This window comes from Cetorhinus maximus, chromosome 18, assembly GCF_964194155.1.
Source record: "Cetorhinus maximus chromosome 18, sCetMax3.hap1.1, whole genome shotgun sequence".
NCBI lineage: Eukaryota > Metazoa > Chordata > Chondrichthyes > Lamniformes > Cetorhinidae > Cetorhinus > Cetorhinus maximus.
Window position 1 is genome coordinate 39,212,713 of NC_135896.1, and position 17,970 is coordinate 39,230,682.

The 17,970-nt window shown below is 40.0% G+C and overlaps 1 protein-coding gene across 2 annotated transcripts; it reads right to left on the reverse strand.

Annotated features, from left to right (window-relative positions):
- Positions 1-1,316: 1,316 nt before the first annotated feature.
- On the reverse strand, positions 1,317-17,925 carry LOC144693094 (small ribosomal subunit protein eS26). Of its 2 annotated transcripts, XM_078562487.1 has the most exons (3): positions 17,853-17,925; positions 2,890-2,969; positions 1,317-1,751 (listed from the first exon to the last, which is right to left on the reverse strand). In XM_078562487.1, exon 3 carries the CDS (start codon positions 1,727-1,729, stop codon positions 1,379-1,381), a length of 351 nt encoding a protein of 116 aa, XP_078418613.1. In that variant the 5' UTR covers positions 1,730-1,751; positions 2,890-2,969; positions 17,853-17,925; the 3' UTR covers positions 1,317-1,378. The 2 variants fall into 2 exon arrangements, with proteins under 2 accessions (XP_078418613.1, XP_078418612.1); XM_078562486.1 differs by lacking the exon at positions 2,890-2,969.
- Positions 17,926-17,970: the final 45 nt, after the last annotated feature.

Sequence of the window (17,970 nt, forward strand, 5' to 3'; positions counted from 1 at the left end):
CTATATGCAAGTTACATTCACGCCACGCAGGTGCCAGGCAATGACCATCTGCAACAAGAGAGAATCTAACCATCTGTCCTTGATATTCAATGGCATTACCATTGCTGAATTACCAGCTATCAACATTCTGGGAGTTATCATTGACCAGAAACTGAACTGGACCAGCCATATAAATACTATGGCTACAAGAGCAGGTCAGAGACTGGGAATTTTGTGTCGAGTAACTCACCTCCTGACTCCCTAAAGCCTGTCAACCATCTACAAGACACAAGTCAGGAGTATGTTGGAATACTCTCCATTTGCCTGGATGTGTGCAGCTTGCAACACCACGCAAAACAAAGCAGCCTGCTGGATTGGCACCCCATCCACCACTGACACACAGTGGCAGCAGTGTGTACCATTTACAAGTTGCACTGCAGCAACTCGCCAATGCTCCTTTAATTACACCTTCCAAACCCGTGACCTCTACTACTTAGTTGAACAAGGGCAGCAGATGAAGGGAACACCACCACTTGCAAGTTTTCCTCATAGTCATACAACATCCTGACTTGGAAATAGATCATTCCTTCACTGTCTCTGGGTCAAAATCTTGTAACTCCCTCCCTAAGAAAACTGCGGCTGTACCGACACTACATGGACCGCAGAGGTTCAAGTAGGCAGCTCACCATCACCTTATCAAGGGCAACTGAGGATGGGCAATAAATGCTGGCCTTGCCAGCAATGCTCACATCCCAAGAACGAATGAAAAAAAGGATAGACTTACAGATTTTTGATGTCTGCTTAAGGGCAACTTTAAGCAAGCCCTTGTAAACAGATTTATTGTAGAGTGAAGATGCATTGATTTCTAAGAAAAGTTGATGTATCCTGTGCATATGAATGTAGTAAACGTAGATAATTCTATGTTGCTAGGCAATTTAGATCACAGCAGCTCCATTATTTCACTGATGATATCATAATAAAGCAAACGCCACTATAGATGACAAGTTATGAGTACCACCACCTATTTTAATGATAAATTTTTAAAATTACTTCTATCTCCTTTTTAAACATTTCCCACATTACAGAGACAAAAAGACAAGTAGGAAAAATACTTCAACATCTCTGCCAATGCCACGGTGTAAAGAGCTGCAGAAAGGTGTGTGTGACCTGGAAAATTCAGTGACTTTTCCATTTATCTCTCCCTAATATAATATAATATAAATTATATTGTCTATCATTTCAAAGTTCAAACGTGGTGAATTGCAGTAATAATTACTGATGAAATAGTAGGAGTTTTATTTTTAAAAAAAACTTGAGACTAAACTGAAAATGACGAGTTTTTTTTAAAAGCGGTTTGACAATTTTATTATTCAAATCAAATTAAACAATCCGCTAGTGTTTACATAGGCTTGGGAGGAGGTCCACGTGGGAGGTTGGCGCCTGGCCTGAAACGTGGAGGAGGAGTTCGGTCCTTCCTGGCCTCTCGTGAACGATTTCTTACCACTTTGCTGTGGATGGCACAGCTGACGCAGTAATGTAATTTCACGTACAGCTTGGGCAGCACGTATGCCTCAAAAACACTGGCCTCCGAAATATCTCGAACTGCAGCAGCTTCCACGATGTTGCGGATGACAAACTTCTTAATGGCTTTGTCTTTGGGGACGCAGCGGGCGCAGTTTGTGCATCTGATGGGCTGGACATGGCCACGGCCCTTCTTGGCACGTCCATTATTCCTTCGCTTCTTAGTCATCTTCAGCACGAGTCACCCCTTACTATTTTTGAAAGGAAAAAATGTTGTTTGACAAATTACTATTGTTTTTGTTGTGAATGAATAAAATAGCCTTCCAAAATGTAATCTGTTCGCTTTCATTTAGATCATTGAACCATTGCAATGTGGTAGGTAGATTTCTTGTTCCTAGCCATCAAGCTTTCACTTAGAACTGGATAACAGTACATTGCTGTGAAATTTTTCCTCCTTACTGAGATCCTTTGTCTTGAAGAACTTCTATGAACGTCATAAGTCGTCATTTGGAATTCCATGGGTTGGATATTCTCCATAATACCCATTTTAAGGGCTGGACCTTATTTTCACTGGGCGGCTGGCTGTGGCCAGAAATCAAGTGCCCTGGACTGCCACGGTATTGACTGGCCCTCAACTAGAGGAATGTGGGTTCTTAAGGGATGTAGGGGGACTGATCTACAAAGGGGAGAGCAGTAGCAGCCGCGCTAAACTTCTGGAGCCTGGAGCAACACTCCTGCTCCTCACTATTTCAAAAAAAAATGAAAAGGAACTTACTTCGGCATCTTCTCCAGACTGCCACTTGATGGTGGTCAGAAACAGCAGTCGGATTCCTATGTGCGCCATAGTGCCATTATTAGTAATTTAAATAGGCCTGCTCCCCGACTCAGGGTCTGGTGGCTCTTGTTGCTGGGCAGCGAGACTGGGGAAATAATGCTGCAGCTATTTCTGAGTTTGCTGTCCCATTTCTACCGGGTTGGAGATTTAAGAATTCACCCTATGTACTGGGCCTAAAACCCTCAAACTACTATTCAGTACCTTAGCACATTTATACACCTATATTCTTTACTACCACACTATATTCTCCAGTGCCCTATGTTAAAAATTGAAGTTACATGCGAATGGGTATTTCCCATCTGGCATAACTAGATAGGGAGCCCACTGGTTTGTTAGAACTCATGCCTAGTGCTAGATGTAGAACACATTGGTTTAATGCACTGCCACAAACACTTAAGCTTCATTCCTTAAAAATCACCCCGCCATCAGAACTAGATTACACAAGTGAACAGTTGATGATTAACAATTAACAGTCGACCAGATTTACAAAGTTGCAAACAAATTCTAATCATAAAATTCTATTATACTATGTTCTGAAGCAAGGTGCAAAATACCTTCAAATGTATTGAAGAAATTGATATCAGGAATACAGCAGCACTGAAGCACTGGCTCAGGTCAGGCTACACCTCAAATACTATAACAAAAGTAAAATATTGTGAATACCGGACATCTGAAAAAAAAAACGATGCTGAAAACAATCAGGTCAGGCAACACCAGTGGAGAAACAGTTAACATTTCAAATTAATGACTTTCCCCTCCATTATAGTTTCTACTTCTTGCACTTCAGCCCTCACCTCTTCCCCTCCCTCTCCATGATAGTGCCCCCCCTTGTCCTTATCTTCCACATTCACGGATCATCCTTTATTTCTGCCACCACCATCAAAATACATCTCCCCTCCCCTTTCATCATTCCAAAGGGATTCTGTTCTTGCTCCCGAGTCCATTCTTCTATCTTCCCAGTACCTATACATGCAAGCACAAGAGGTGAAACACTTATGCTTTTACCTCCTCCCTTCACAGCCTCCGGAGCCCCAAACACTCCTCCTGAGTAAAACAGTGATTGACATGTACTTATTCCAGAGTGATTGCTTTGCTAATCACCTCAGTATGACTCTGAGCTTCTGGTCACTGGCCACTTTAATTCTCCATTCCATTCTGACCTTTCTGTCTTTGGCTTCCTACACTGTTCCAATGAAGCTCAATAGGAATTTGAGGAGCGGCACCCCATTTTTTTTTTAAACTTGCCACGTCACAGCCTAAACACTGAGCTTAACAACACTGGATCTCAACCACCCTCCCACTCTCTCTGAGACAACATGCTTTGGACTCGGAGGGTGCCTGCAGCAGAGCCACGAAGAGTAGAGATATGAGTTAATGTTCGGATGGCGATCACCTACTGGAACATGGCCAGTAGGGTGGTTTGCACCCCTGAGATTTTTCTGTCCTTCTTAGTGACTTTCTGACTATAGCAACCCTCCCTGCTTTGACAGATTTTCCAGGGTTTCCCTCTCCTTCCCCCCACTGTTATTCTCCTGTTTACACTTCCTCTGGACCCATTGCATCCTTTTCTTGTGACCACTAGCATCCCATTATGCCTTGTACCATCATCTACTTAGTTATTTAATCACTCTTCCCCTCCACCCTCTCACTGACCTTTCCCTTTTGCTCCTTCCCTGCCTACTTCCACTTTCCCTTAGTTCTGCAATTGCTTAAAAATAGTTCATCAATACCTCTTTCAGTTCTGATGAAAAGGGCATTGGCCTGAAACACTGACTTTGTTTCCCTCCTCACAGGTGCTACCTGACCTCCTAAGTGTTTCCAGCATTTTTGTTTTCTCAAATAGTGTGTTCCGTTCTGCTCAGCAAGATATAACAAACATCCGAGTTCTAGAAATGGTGCGGAGAAGAGTCATGAGGTGTCAAGGAACTGTGTTTTATGAGTAAAGGTTAGAAAAACTCTTCAGTTCTGAAGGAGGCAAATAAGAGGAGGCTTTATAGAGGTATACATGATACTATGTGAAATAGAAAAGATAAACTCTGACAATTTCAAGTTATATCACAACTACAGGAAAAGAAAGACTTGCATTTAAATAGCAATTCTCAGGACCACATAATATCTCAAAGCACTTTGCAGCCAGTGAAGTACTTCTGAAGTGTAGTCACTGTTGTAATGTAGAAAACATGGCAGCCAATTTGCACACAGCATGCTCCCACAAACAGCAATGTGATAATGACCAGATAATCTTTTTGTGATGCTGATTCAGGGATAAACATTGGCCAGGGCACCTGGGATAACTTCCTTGCTCTTAGTTTCGTGGGATCTTTTTCTCTGGGAGAGCAATTAAAAACTCATTAAATATCTCATCCAAAAGGCTGCACTTCCAGTAAAACAGCACTCCCTCGGTACTACAGTGGAGCCTGAACTTGATTCTGACTGAGGCAAGAGTGCTACCAACTGAGCTACAGCTATGACTGACAAAACAGGGACAAACCAGTAAAAGGAAGAGTTTCAAACTGATGTTAGGAAGCACTTCTTCACAGTAAAAGAAATTACTGCTCCTCAGGCTAAGATATTAGAGGCAGATACTTAAGACATTCAAGAGCAGTGAAATGGGGGTGGGCAACAGGAAAGAGAAATGGGGGCACAGGTCAGTGAGGGATGGAGTGCCGTAGGTATTTATGGCAGGAAGAGCCAGGTGAGCCATAAAAAGAAAAAGACTTGCATTTATATCGTGCTTTTCATAGCCACTGGATGACTCAAATTACAACCAATGAAGTGTAGTCACTGCTGTAATGTAGGAAATGCTGAAGCCAATATGCACTCAGAAAACTCCCACACAAACAGCAATGTGATAATGACCAAATAATTTGTTTTTTGTGATGTCGGCTAAGGGATAAATATTGGCCACAACACCAAAGGCAACTCCCCTGATCACCTTCGAAATAGTGCCATGGGATCTTTTGCATCCACACAAGCAGTCGGACTGGGCTTTGCTTTAATGTCTCATCCGAAAGACAGCACCTCCAACAGTGCATTGCTCCCTCCATCCTGCACTGGAGTGCAGCCTTGATTTGTGTGTTCAAGCCCTGGAGTGGGACTTGAACCCAGAACCTTGTGACTCAGAGGCAAGTGTGCTACCAAATGAGCTTTGGTTGACACCATATGGCTCTCCTAATCTGTATTTCTCTTTGCAATCTTTGTGAAAATGCAGGCAAGTTGCATACATTTTACATACAAGAGGTACAGTGTGCTTTATCATAGGAGCTACATTGTTAGCCAACTGATCACAATGAATATCACCAAAATTATAGTAAACAGATTTAACATCGACAAAGATCTCCCTTGGCAGTCTGGAGTGTGGGACACAGGTATGATGTTCATTCAACATGTCCCTTTAAGGTTATTGCTCAAGTACTGCTTGTGAGATTCTTGTAAATTGCTGATGTCACTTAGAGGTCAGTGATTGCAAGAATGTAAGCAGTGCAAAATTAATTTGTAGACAAACTAAGACAAACAGGTGCATAACTGTAGTTTAAAAGTGATGTCTGTTTTCACTTCTATCTATGATACCTTATTTCCTATTGTCAGCTTTTCCTATATACATTAGTGTATTCACTTATAGAAACTGCCTATGTAAACTTGCCACGCTGAAATTACATCCTCACAGCCCCAGTGGTACTGCAGAGATTTAATTTTGTTCCCAGCTCCTTAGTCTATAGAATTATTCACTCTATTGTCCAGCCCGCTGAGAGTTGCTAATGATCTCACCCCCCTGCTCTTTCCCCAGAATCTTGCATTTTTTCCTCCATTTTAAGTAGAGACCCCAATTCCCTTTTGAAAGTTAAAATTGAATGTGCTTCCACTACCCTTTCAGGCAAGCACTCCACATCATTAACACTCGTTGAGTAAACTAAATTCTCATCTCCCCCTTTTTTTAATATAAAGAAACTCCTGTGCTCCTACTAACGCTATTTTGCTGCTTCCCAAATTGCTGCAAGTTTCAGTAATTAACCATAAATTGCAAAATATTAGTCTTGAACAAAATAAGGACCAAATGTATGACTTTAAATGGTGACTGAATTACATCTGTGCACTTTATTTCAATTATGCCCATTCTCTGATCTTGCTTGACTTGAAGAAAACACTTGGTCTTTACTCCGCGTGTATAATGCAATAGGAGATGAACACACAACATAAATGTTGCATACACACAAGTGCATTATTTGACTTGTAGGGTCAAAGGAGATGAGGTACTGACAGGGCCAGACTCTGTCCTGAGCACAGGAAAAGCCAAGTGGAATGGGAATTGTAAAATTTGGTAAATATCCATAGTAGAGATTGGCGTAGGAAATCCATTAATCTCAAATCAATAAGTACTCAAATCAATAAGTATCTTATTTTTATAATAAATAATCTATTTTAGGGCCTTTTCTTTATTTCTACACAAGGAAAAAAGGCTACTACACATAAAAGATATGAATGAGATTTAAACTGTAGAGTTCACTGACTAAACTGATATAGTAATGTTACTTGATTAAGTTTTCTCAGTATTTATGCCCATTATCAGAATATCTTTAGGACTACAGCAGCTTCTATTCCATCATTTGCTGGCATCAGCTTGAAACTATTGGCTATGGACAATAATACAACATCTACAAGTCCCAAGAAAGCATCCATAACAAGTACAACAGCAAAATCTGGCGACAACGGAAGGATATCATACAAGTTGATGCCATGCCATGTTCACTATTTGTAACATTCTAGTATTCTAATAGTTTGGCATCTGATTTGTGCATTGGTAAGTGAGAATAGACATAAACTGAGATTCCTGTTGTATTAAGGATATAACGTATGTATAGATCATAAGATCTAAGAAATAGGAGGAGGAGGCCATTTGGCCCATCAAGCTTGTTCCGCCATTCAATATAAACATATGAATTAGGAGTAGGCCATTTGGCCCCGCGAGCCTGCTCCACCATTCAATAAAATCATATCTGATTGTAACCTCAACTCCACATTCCCACGATAGCCTTTCACCCCCTTGCTTATAAAGAATCTATCTGCCTCTGCCTTAAAAATATTCAAAGACTGAGGAACAGTTCCAAAGACTCACGACCCTCAGAAAAAAAGTCTCCTCATCTCTGTCTTAAATGGGTGACTCCTTATTTTAAACAGTGGCCCCTTGTTCTAGATTCTTCCACAAGAGGAAACATCCTCTCCGCATCCACCCTATCAAGATTCCTCAGGATCTTATATGTTTCAATCAAGTTGCCTCTTACTCTTCTGAACTCCAGTGGATACAGGCCTAGCCTGTCCAACTTTTCCTCATAAGACAACGTGTCCATTCCAGGTATGAGTCGAGTAAACCTTCTCTGAACTGCTTCTAATGTATTTACATGCTTCCTTAAATTAGACCAATGCTGTACACAGTACTCCAGGTGTGATCTCATCAATGCCCTATACCTGAAGCATAACCTCTCTACTTTTGCATTCAATTCCCCTTGCAATAAATGATAACATTCTATTAGCTTTCCTAATTGATTGCTGTACCAGCATACTAACCTTCTGCGATTCATGCACTAGGACACCCAGGTCCATATGCATTTCGGAGCTCTGCAATCTCTCACCATTTAGGTAATATGCTTTTTATTCTTCCTGCCGAAATGGACAATTTCAGGCTTTTCCACATTATACTCCATGTGCCAGATCTTTGCCCACTCACTTAACCTATCTATATCCCTTTGTAGCCTCATGTCCTCTTCACAACTTACTTTCCCACCTACCTTCGTGTCATCAGCAAATTTAGCAACCATACTTTCATCCAAGTTGTTTATATAATTTGTAAGCAGTTGAGGCCCCAGCACTGATCCCTGTGGGCATACCACTCATTACATCTTGCTAACCAGAAAATTACCAATTTATGCCTACTCTGTTTCCTGTTAGCTAGCCAATCTTCTATCTATGCCAATATTTTACTCCCTACACCATGAGCTTTTATTTCCCACAATAAGTTTTGATGTGGCACCTTATCAAGTGTCTTCTGGAAATCCAAGTACAGTCCACTGATTCCCCTTTATCCACAGCATCTGTGACTTCTTCAAAGAACTCCAATAAATTGGTTAGACATGATTTCCCTTTCCAAAACCATGTTAACTTTGCCTGATTACCTTGATTTTTTTCTAAGTGTCCTGCTATAACATCTTTAATAATAGTTTTTTGTTCTTCAAAAGAAAAAATTTAACAACAGTCATGAATAAGCATGCAAAAAAGCTTACTGTGCAGCAATAATTCAATACACTTACATTTGGAAGAGAAAAAGAAGGAAAGGAAAAGAGGAGCAGGAAGAAGAAAAATGGAAAAAAAAAAACCCCTCCCTAACCCCCCCAAAAATAAACAATAAAATGAACAACAATCATAGGTCAGGTATAGGTTCACCTGATATTTATGAAACTTATATGAAAGCAGAGAGCTGTAGTTCTTCAAAGTAATCTAGGGATAGTTGCCAAGCTACATAAAAATCCATCAGTGGAGCCTCTTATAGTGTACTTAATTTTCTCAAGTTTAAGATTCTGCATAAGATCGCGTTTCCAATTAGTAAAAGGCGGCAGGGCAAACTGCTTCCAATTTAATAGAATAATATGTTTAGCCAATCATTTTGAAAAGGCGAGTACATCAGTCTCAATTTTTATAAGAGGGGTGGCATTTGGTTCCACTCCAAAGAGTGCTGTAATGGGAGAAGGTTCAATGTTATGAGAGCAATCTAAAAATTTTTTCCCAAAACAAAGCCAATTTAGGACACGACCAGTACATATGAATTAGAGAAGCTGGGGCAGTATGACATTTATCACAGGCTGGATTAAAATTTGGATAAATCTTAGATAATTTCACCTTGGATAAATGGATATGATGTAAGATTTTAAATTGTAGCAACCCATGTCTTGCACATACAGATGAGGAATGTATACGAGAGAGAGAATAGACTTATCTTCTGATAAGTCTGAATCAAAATCTTGCTTCCTATGAGTTTTTAAGGTAGGAAGTGAAGGGCAGTGCATCAAAAAAATTAGAGAATACAATTTGGAAATTAACCCCCTAACAAAAGGATTTAATTCTAACATAATATCTATCAGTGATTTATGGGGCAATAAAGGAAACCGGGCGATTTTTTTGCATGCAAAATCTCTGATTTGTAAATAGCGAAAGAAGTGTGTGTGGGGTAGGCCATATTTACAAGAGTCAAAAGAAGCAAAAATATTATCAATGTACAAGTTAGCAAGGGTTTTTACACCTCTCACGTGCCAGACTTGAAAGGCAGAATCTCCTAATGAAGATGGAAATAAATGGTTTGCATTAATAGGGCTGTATAGTGAGAGATTGCAGCCCAAAGTGTGTTCTGATCTGGGCTCAAATCTTAAGTGACTGTCTAACAATAGAGTTTGAAGAAAAGTGACTGGTTGAGAAAGGAATGGATGAGCACAACAGAGCAGGCAAAGATATGGATCGACACGAGGGGTGCCTCCAATTGCACCCATGCTAAGCTAAGCGAGTCCAAATGAAGCCAAAAAATAAAATTATGGATATTAGCAGACCAATAATAAAACTAAAAATTTGGCAGTGCAAAACCACCTAAATGCTTGGGACTTTGTAGAAAAACGAAGAATTCTGGGTGTTTTTTATTCCAAATAAAGGAAGCATTGCAACAAAAAAATGTTTCGAAATAAACAATGGAATGCACTGAAATAAGTATAGAAATTTTGGCAAAATATTTATCTTTACAGAATTTATATGACCAACTAAAGAAAGGGGTAAGCTAGACCAATGTGCGAAGTCCTCCTTCATACGTTTCAACAAAGGGTCAAAGGTGAGCTTAAAAAGGTCTCCAAGGGATCGAGTAACTAAAATGCCTAAGTGTTTAAAACAGTTTACTTGAAGGGACGGGAAGAAGGTAATTCTTTGCAATAGAGTTAATAGGAAAAATTTCATTCTTATGCAATTTAATTTTAAAACCTGAAATATGACCAAATTGCTTAAGAATAGAGAAAATATGTAGGAGACACGAGGCCGGATCAGAGATGTAAAGAAGCAGGTCATCAGCATATAGGGAGAGTTTCTGCCCGACTCCACCCTGTATAACACCCTGTAATATCTTCACAGGTCCGCAGTGAAATTGCCAGGGGTTCAATAGCAATAGCGAAAAGTAGCGGGGGGGGGGGGGGGGGGGAAGAGGCAGCCTTGTCTAGTACCTCGATGGAGGTCAAAGAGTTTAGAGTGGATATTATTTGCATGTATAATAGGTGATAGCGTAGTTTAGGGGAGGCAATAGCATTGTGGTATTGTTGCTGGACTAGTAATCCAGAGACCCCAGGGTAATGCTCTGGGGACCCAGGTTTGAATCCTGCCACGGCAGATTGTGGAATTTGAATTCAATAATAATCTGGAATTAAAAGTCTAATGATGATCATGATTGTCGATTGTTGTAAAAACCCCTCTGGTTCACTAATGTCATTTAGGGAGGGAAATCTGCCATCCTTACCTGGTCTGGCCTACATGTGACTCCAGACCCACAGCAATGACTCTTAAATGCTCTCTGAAAAAAGACAATTAGGGGATAGGCAATAAATGCTGACCTGGCCAGCGACGCCCACATCCCATGGACAAATTTTTAAAAACCAGTAAGGAATACAAAATTTTATCCATTTTATAAAAATGGGTCCAAATCCAAATTTTTGAAGAGTAAAGAAAAGGTAGTCCCATTCTACTCTATCAAAAGCCTTTTCTGTATCCATAGTAATAAGAACTTCAGGAAGAGTAGTTGAATGTGTATAAATATTGAAATTATGCCATAAGTTAGAGAGGGATTGCTTGCCCTGTATAAAACCTGTCTGATCAGGAGAGATAAGAGATGGAAGGACAGGTTCAAGATGGTGGGCTAAGGCTTTAGCTAGTATCTTGACATCCACATTTAAAAGGAAAATGGGCCAGTATGAACTGCAATGCAGAGGATCCTTATCACTCTTTAAAAGAATAGACAAAGATGCCTGGCGCAGCGTCTTAGAGAGAAAGCATTCTGAAAACAGAGACATTAATAATGGAGAAAGCTGTGATAAGAATATTTTATAAAATTCTATTGGAAATCCATCAGACCCTGGTGCCTTATTACTTTGCATGGATTTAATTGCTTTTAGTATTTCATCTTGGGAAAGAGGTACCTCTAACGCATTCATAGAGTCAGACGTTAGAGATGGGATGTCCATATTATCAAAAGAATTGTGAAATAAGCCAAGATCTGAAAAGGAGTCTGAGGTGTAAAGAGTGGAATAAAAAAGTTCGAATTGATTATTGATGATAGTTGACCCTGTTGGAGTAATTTTAGCAATAAGCTGAGAGAAAGCAGACTGGCGAAGCTGGTGAGCCAGGAGCCTACTGGTTCTTTCACCATGCTTACAAAATATACTACGTGATCCAAGTGTAAGATTTTCTGTTTATTTAGTGGAAAGAAGATCAAATTTAGTTTGTAGAGCCAGATATTATTTGTATAATACTGGGGTAGGTGCAATAGCATACTGCAGGTCCACTAAGAGAATTTTGTCAATCAATTGGGACAATTTTGAGGTATTGTGTTTGTTAAGTTGAGCAGTATATGAAATTATTTGTCCACTTGGGTAAGCCTTCATATTCTCCCAAACAGTAGCAAAGGAAATATCTGGAGTGTATTAAGTTCCATAAAAATATCTATTTGTGAGGAAATAAATTTAGTAAAATCCAGGTCCACCAAAGAAGAGAATCAAGGCCCCATGGTGGTCAAGAAACAGGTTGGTCATGGAATCGTATTGCTAAAACTAAGGGGGCACGATCAGAGATCACAAAACTATCGTGTGTGCAATATTGAATTAACGTAAGCAGCCTCTCGTCAAGGAAAAATTTGTCAATATGTGAATAGGTGTGGTGAACAGGGGAGAGAAAAAAATGAGTATTGTCTTGCTGATAGGTTTAGAAAATGCCATGAGTCTACCAATCCATGTGGATCCAGAAAAGAACTGATGGCTGAGGCTGATTTTGACATTGGAACAGATTTTGTGGATGAGTGATCTAAATTTGGGTTATGAGCACAGTTAAAGTCTCCTCCATGGAGTAAAAGATATGAGTCTAAATCAGCTGTGGAAAATAAGAATTTTGAAATGGAACAGTGATCACCCCAGTTGGGTGCATATACATTAGCTAGGATCAATGGGCAATTAAAAAGTCTGCCTTGTACTATAACATAGCGACCATTAGGGTCAGCTATAACCTAAGACTGAACAAAGGGAATGCCTTTATGGGTTAAAATTTCTGCACCTCTCGCTTTACTATGAAAATTAGAATGAAACATCTGCCCAACCCAACCTCATTTAAAAATGGTCAGATGTACATAACTGAGTTTCCTGCAGGAAGGCAATGCCCACCTTCAAATGATGTAAATGAGGAGAACTTTATTTCTTTTAACTGGGTGATTTAGACCTTTCACATTCCAGGTGATAAAATAGATTGGACAACCACCCTGTGAGGCCTTAATATTAGTGGACATGATGATGATCAAAGCATCTGGGTCCCATAGGGCTAACTATTGCAAATAAAGGATTAAATATTTTTGAACCAAAGCTTATCCACCTAAAGAATGTTAAAAACTGACCAAAAGGAAAGCATATATGTATATCTGGAAAAGACCAAGAAAAAGTGAAAAAAGAAAAGGGAGAAAAAAAAGGGAAGGAGGAAAGAAAAGCTTACATCACCTCCCCAAACGAGGTGGATGCTAACCCTCACAGCTAGTGTACTATTCATACCTATCTTGCCAGTGTGTCTTAAAAAGACAGCCCACATTAAAGCAATATACAATCAAATATCCCAAACGAAAGAATTGTAAAGCTCAGCATATGCTAAACAAGGTGCAGAATCTGTCTGAAGCAACAGTTTTGTAATATGGTACTCCACAAGAGAGGGAGAATATAAAGAAAGATTCAACTCTCAAATAATTCAATTGTACATGCGGTACAAGGTAAAAAATAAATATCCATAGGGTTTATGTAAAACTTGCCACGATTAGTGTAGTTTGGACAAATGATACAAAGAGATTGGTATAACCAACAAAACTTATCATGTAACAGAACCATCATGCAGAGTTACCTAATTAAGCATTGAGTACCATTTTGTCCTGGGTGAAGTCAAGATATGACTTATTAAGAGACGGTACAATTGTGTCCTTGAATAAGGCTGAAGCTCTTGCGGCATGTTGAAAACTTTCAACAGAGTGAATAAGATTATGTGCAAGCAAGCAGGGTGGAGAAAGCCATATTTAAGTCTGGCTTCACAAAGTTGGGCTTTAACTAATGTATATTCTCCATGACACTGGGCTAGATCCATGGTGAGGTCAGGGTAGATGAATATCTTGCTTCCATGAAAGTATAGTTTCTCTGGACAGACGCATAATTTGCTCCTTCACTCTATAGTGATGCAGTCTTAGTGTTAATGGCCTTGGGGGCTCACCACGCTGTGGCCGTGACACCAAAGGGCGATGGGCTCGATCCACTACCAGTGGTAAATTGAAACTCTCCTTGCCAAAAACCTCCAAAAGTGCCTCAGTAAAAGTTGTAGGGTTTCCCTGCTCCGCACCCTTGGGCACCGAGAGAATCCATAAATTTTGTCTTCGGCTGCGATTTTCCAGGTCATCCACCTTCTTCAACAATTTAGTATTTTGGGCTTCCAGCTGGTTGCAGCAGGTCTCCAGAGCCACAATTCTGTTGCTTGAGTCCTGATCGTTCAACATCTCGCAGCCTTTGATTGAAGGAAGCGATAGAGGCTTGTAGAGTAGCGATAGAGGCTTGTAGAGTAGCAACAGAGGCTAATAGAGTAGCAACAGAGGAACGTGGTTCCGAACAGAGTACAGCAAATTCAGCGAGAATAGTGCTCTGTAAGTCAGCAGGTGTGCTGGCAGAATTAAATTCAGCATGGAAAACCGCCATGTTGTTACCAGCTGTAATATCGGACAATGCAGTCGATAAAGCACCAGGCCTGGTTTCATTCTGATTGCGTTTGCCTCTGGGTTTAGACATTTCAAATGTATGTTGTGTCAGAGCAAACCCCAAAACAGACAGTGAAAAAGCTGAACCTTTCAACCCAACATCAGCAATTTCCACAGAGATAAACCACAGGAATCATGGGAGCTGTCTTCAGCCACCTCTTACTCCATTTCCATCACATGACCACTCCCCTAATAATAGCTTCTAACATTTTTTCTATGATGAATGTTAAGCTAACTAGCCTGTAGTTTCTTGCTTTGTCTCCCTCTTTTTGAATAAAGGAGTTACATTCATCATTTTCCAATCTAATGGAACTTCCCTTAATCTAGGGAATTTTGGAAAATTAAAACCAACACATCAACTATCTCACTAGCCACTTCTTTTAAGACCCTAGGATGGCTTGGGACTTGTCAGCCCGCAGTTCCAACAAACTGCTCGGTGCCATTTCCCAGGTGTTTGTAATTTTCTTGAGTTCCTCCCTCCCTTCCATTTCCTGATTTACAGCTATTTCTGGGATGTTATTTGTATCCTGCATAGTGAAGACTGACACAAAGTAACTTTTCAATTCATCTGCTATCTCTTTATTTTTCATTCCCCAGACTCACTTTCTGCAGGACCAGTGCTCACTTTGTTACCTTTCTTTTTTAAATATCTATAGAAACTCTATCAGTTTTTATATTTCTAGCTAGCTTTCTCCTGTACTGTAATTTTTCCCTTCTTATTCATCTTTTAATCATTCTTTGCTTTTCTTTATATACTGTCCAATACTCTGACCTGCACCTATCTTTGCACAATTATATGCTTTTTCTTTAAGTTTGATACTACTTATAATTTTTTTTTAGTTACACACAGATGGTGGGTCCTCCCCCTGGAATTTTTCTTTCTTGTTGGAATATATCTATTGTTGGAATATATCTAATATATAAAATATCCCCTTAAATGTCTGCCACTGCATCTCTATTGACCTATTCCTCAACCTAATTTACCAGTCCATTTTAGCTAGCTCTGCTTTCTTGCCCTCATAATTGCTCTTATTTAAATTTAAAATACTAGTCTTAGAACCACTCCTCTCTCCCTCAAACTGTATGTAAAATTCAATCACATTATGATTGCTGCTACCTAGGGGCACCTTCATTATGTCATTAACTAATCCCATCTCATTGCACAATACCAGGTAAGTATAGCGTGCTCTCATTGGTCTCACCAATGCCCTGTACAGCTGTAACAAGACTTCTGTACTTTTATATTTGATTCCTCTTGCAATAAAGACCAACATTCCATTTGCCTTCCTAATTACTTGCTGTACCCACATGCTAACTTGTTGTGATGCATGTACAAGGACACCCAGGTGCCTCTGTACTGCAGCATTCTGCAGTCTCTCATCATTTAAATAACATTCAGTTTTTCTATTCTTTCTGCCAAAGTGGACACGTTCGCATTCACTCACATTGTACACTATTTGTGAATGTTTTGCCGACTCCCTCAACCTAACTATATCCCTTTGCAGACTCTTTGTATCCTCCTCACAATGTGCTTTCCTACCTATCATTGTATCATCATATAAAACATTTAAAAAGTTTCCATAGCAAGAGAAAAAAATGCATTTCAGTCTACTCGTCACTATCTCACTGCATTTGGGGGGCTTTGCTGTGTGCAAACTGACTGACACAATACATGAGTGCAATTCTTCACTGGCTGTGAAGAGCATTGGAACACCTTAAGGTTGTGAAAAGCACTATTATCAATGATGCACATTATTTCTTTCCTTTCAAGGAGTTGAATTTTGTGGGAAATGGTCACATGACCAAACATTTCCAAGAGAACTCTGGCAAGTAGCTAGTGAGGAAAGGGCTCAATCAAGCAGAGAAAGACTTCAGTGGAGTGAGAAAGTATTCTGCTTTAGAGTTGTAACCAAGTTAGCTAGCAAACAGCTGTCCTATTTACTTTAGAAAATGTCACAAAACTATCATATATGTCATAATATTGTGGGGTATTGTGAAGTAGGCTAATGCTTGTGTGTGTGTGTGGATGGTTCTATGTGGCTGATTTAATTAGAGATGCATAGACTGAAAGGTTGAAATTATCAAAAGAGATAGGTGTAAAAGGGCAGGTGAAATGCTAATGAGTGAGCTAGGGTAAAGTCAGCAGATAAGGTGTGAATGAAATTTGCAATTTTAGATAGATGGAGGTGTTTGATTTTCAGAGACATGGTAGGATGTTTTGTTGATTTTTCCCAAAAGGGCTGATCATAATGACAACATAAAAGATTTTTATGTTATGGGAAAAGCAAATTCCAAAGACCATCTGGGAACAATGAGATTTACAGATTAAAGAGGAAGAAATATATTTAAAGGAAGATTGGAAGCCATGGGGGTGGCCATGTAATATCTGAAAGATGCACCATGTGAAACAGATTTGGAAAAAAGCCTCTAGCCACTTTGCAGAAGTCTGCTGTTCCAGTAACCAGAATTCCACTGTCAAGTGGGTGCTTCTGGTAACCTTGCTGGATTGTCACTATAAATTTAAAATCTATTTTGGACTGTTACCTTAAAGGGGTGTGTAGTTGGGAGCCTGGTTAAATAGGAATTTTGGAATTGTTGTAATAGTAAGTAACCAAGTAATTATGTAATTGTAATCTTGCGCACATGTTTTATTCTTTTTTGTTAATAAATGTTTTATTTAATTTTTAAAATCTCTAAAGGTGTTAGTGGACTCATTAGTTCCAAATTCTTCTCATAATAAATATAAATTGCTGCCATATCATCTCAAAAAGCCCAGACTCAGTGGAGTGGGATTTGCTTAAAATAATGAAGAAGCAAACAATCTGTATGTAGGAAGAACCAGTGATCATGCACATGAATTATAGAAGAGTAGAACAAGGTTAGATATGACATTCTTCTTCCTAAGAGGTTGTTCACTTATGGAATAAATTGCAGGCTCACGCAGCAGAGTGCGCAGATTTGTTGCATATTTTCAAAGGAGTTCCACCTGGATGGGTAGAAATCATGGCAAACAAAAAGGTGAGATACGAAGTAAGACGATTAATGTCACGAGTAATACTCGGGGTGGGGTGGGGCGGGGCGAGGCGGGGATTAAGAAAGGAAATTCTTAGCCTGCTAATTTCACTAAATTGACAAATAAATTTTGATTTCCCCAGACTAGATGACGAACAGGAATTAGACTGGATGGGGCCAACTATCCGTCAGGGCAATTTACGAGGTGTCGATGCAGTAAAAGATCTGAGGCTTTCTGCTGAGGCAGAAGCTGTTATCAGACGGCCTGTTCGCTTAGGCCCTGAGAGTTGTGGCGGACACAAGTCAGGCCGCAAGGCTCACTCCCAAACCGCGCGCCCGGGTCAAGTGCACCAACCGGGGTGGGGTGAGAGGAGGCAGGGGACACAAGTTCGCTCCCGCTCAAACCCGCCAGAAACTCTATTCTAGACTCATCCACTCTCCCACTCTCACCGACAAACGACCAAGCCGGAGACTCTCTGTCCAGGTGTACGCGTTAACTTCACCGGAAATTGCTCAGACCACGCGCATGCGTATAGTCGACTCCCGTGTGATTGCCCCGGGATTGCTT

Bases quoted from the DNA above. Each gene is read 5' to 3' on its own strand.
- LOC144693094 (XM_078562486.1), bottom strand. From the start codon at position 1,729: ATGACTAAGAAGCGAAGGAATAATGGACGTGCCAAGAAGGGCCGTGGC.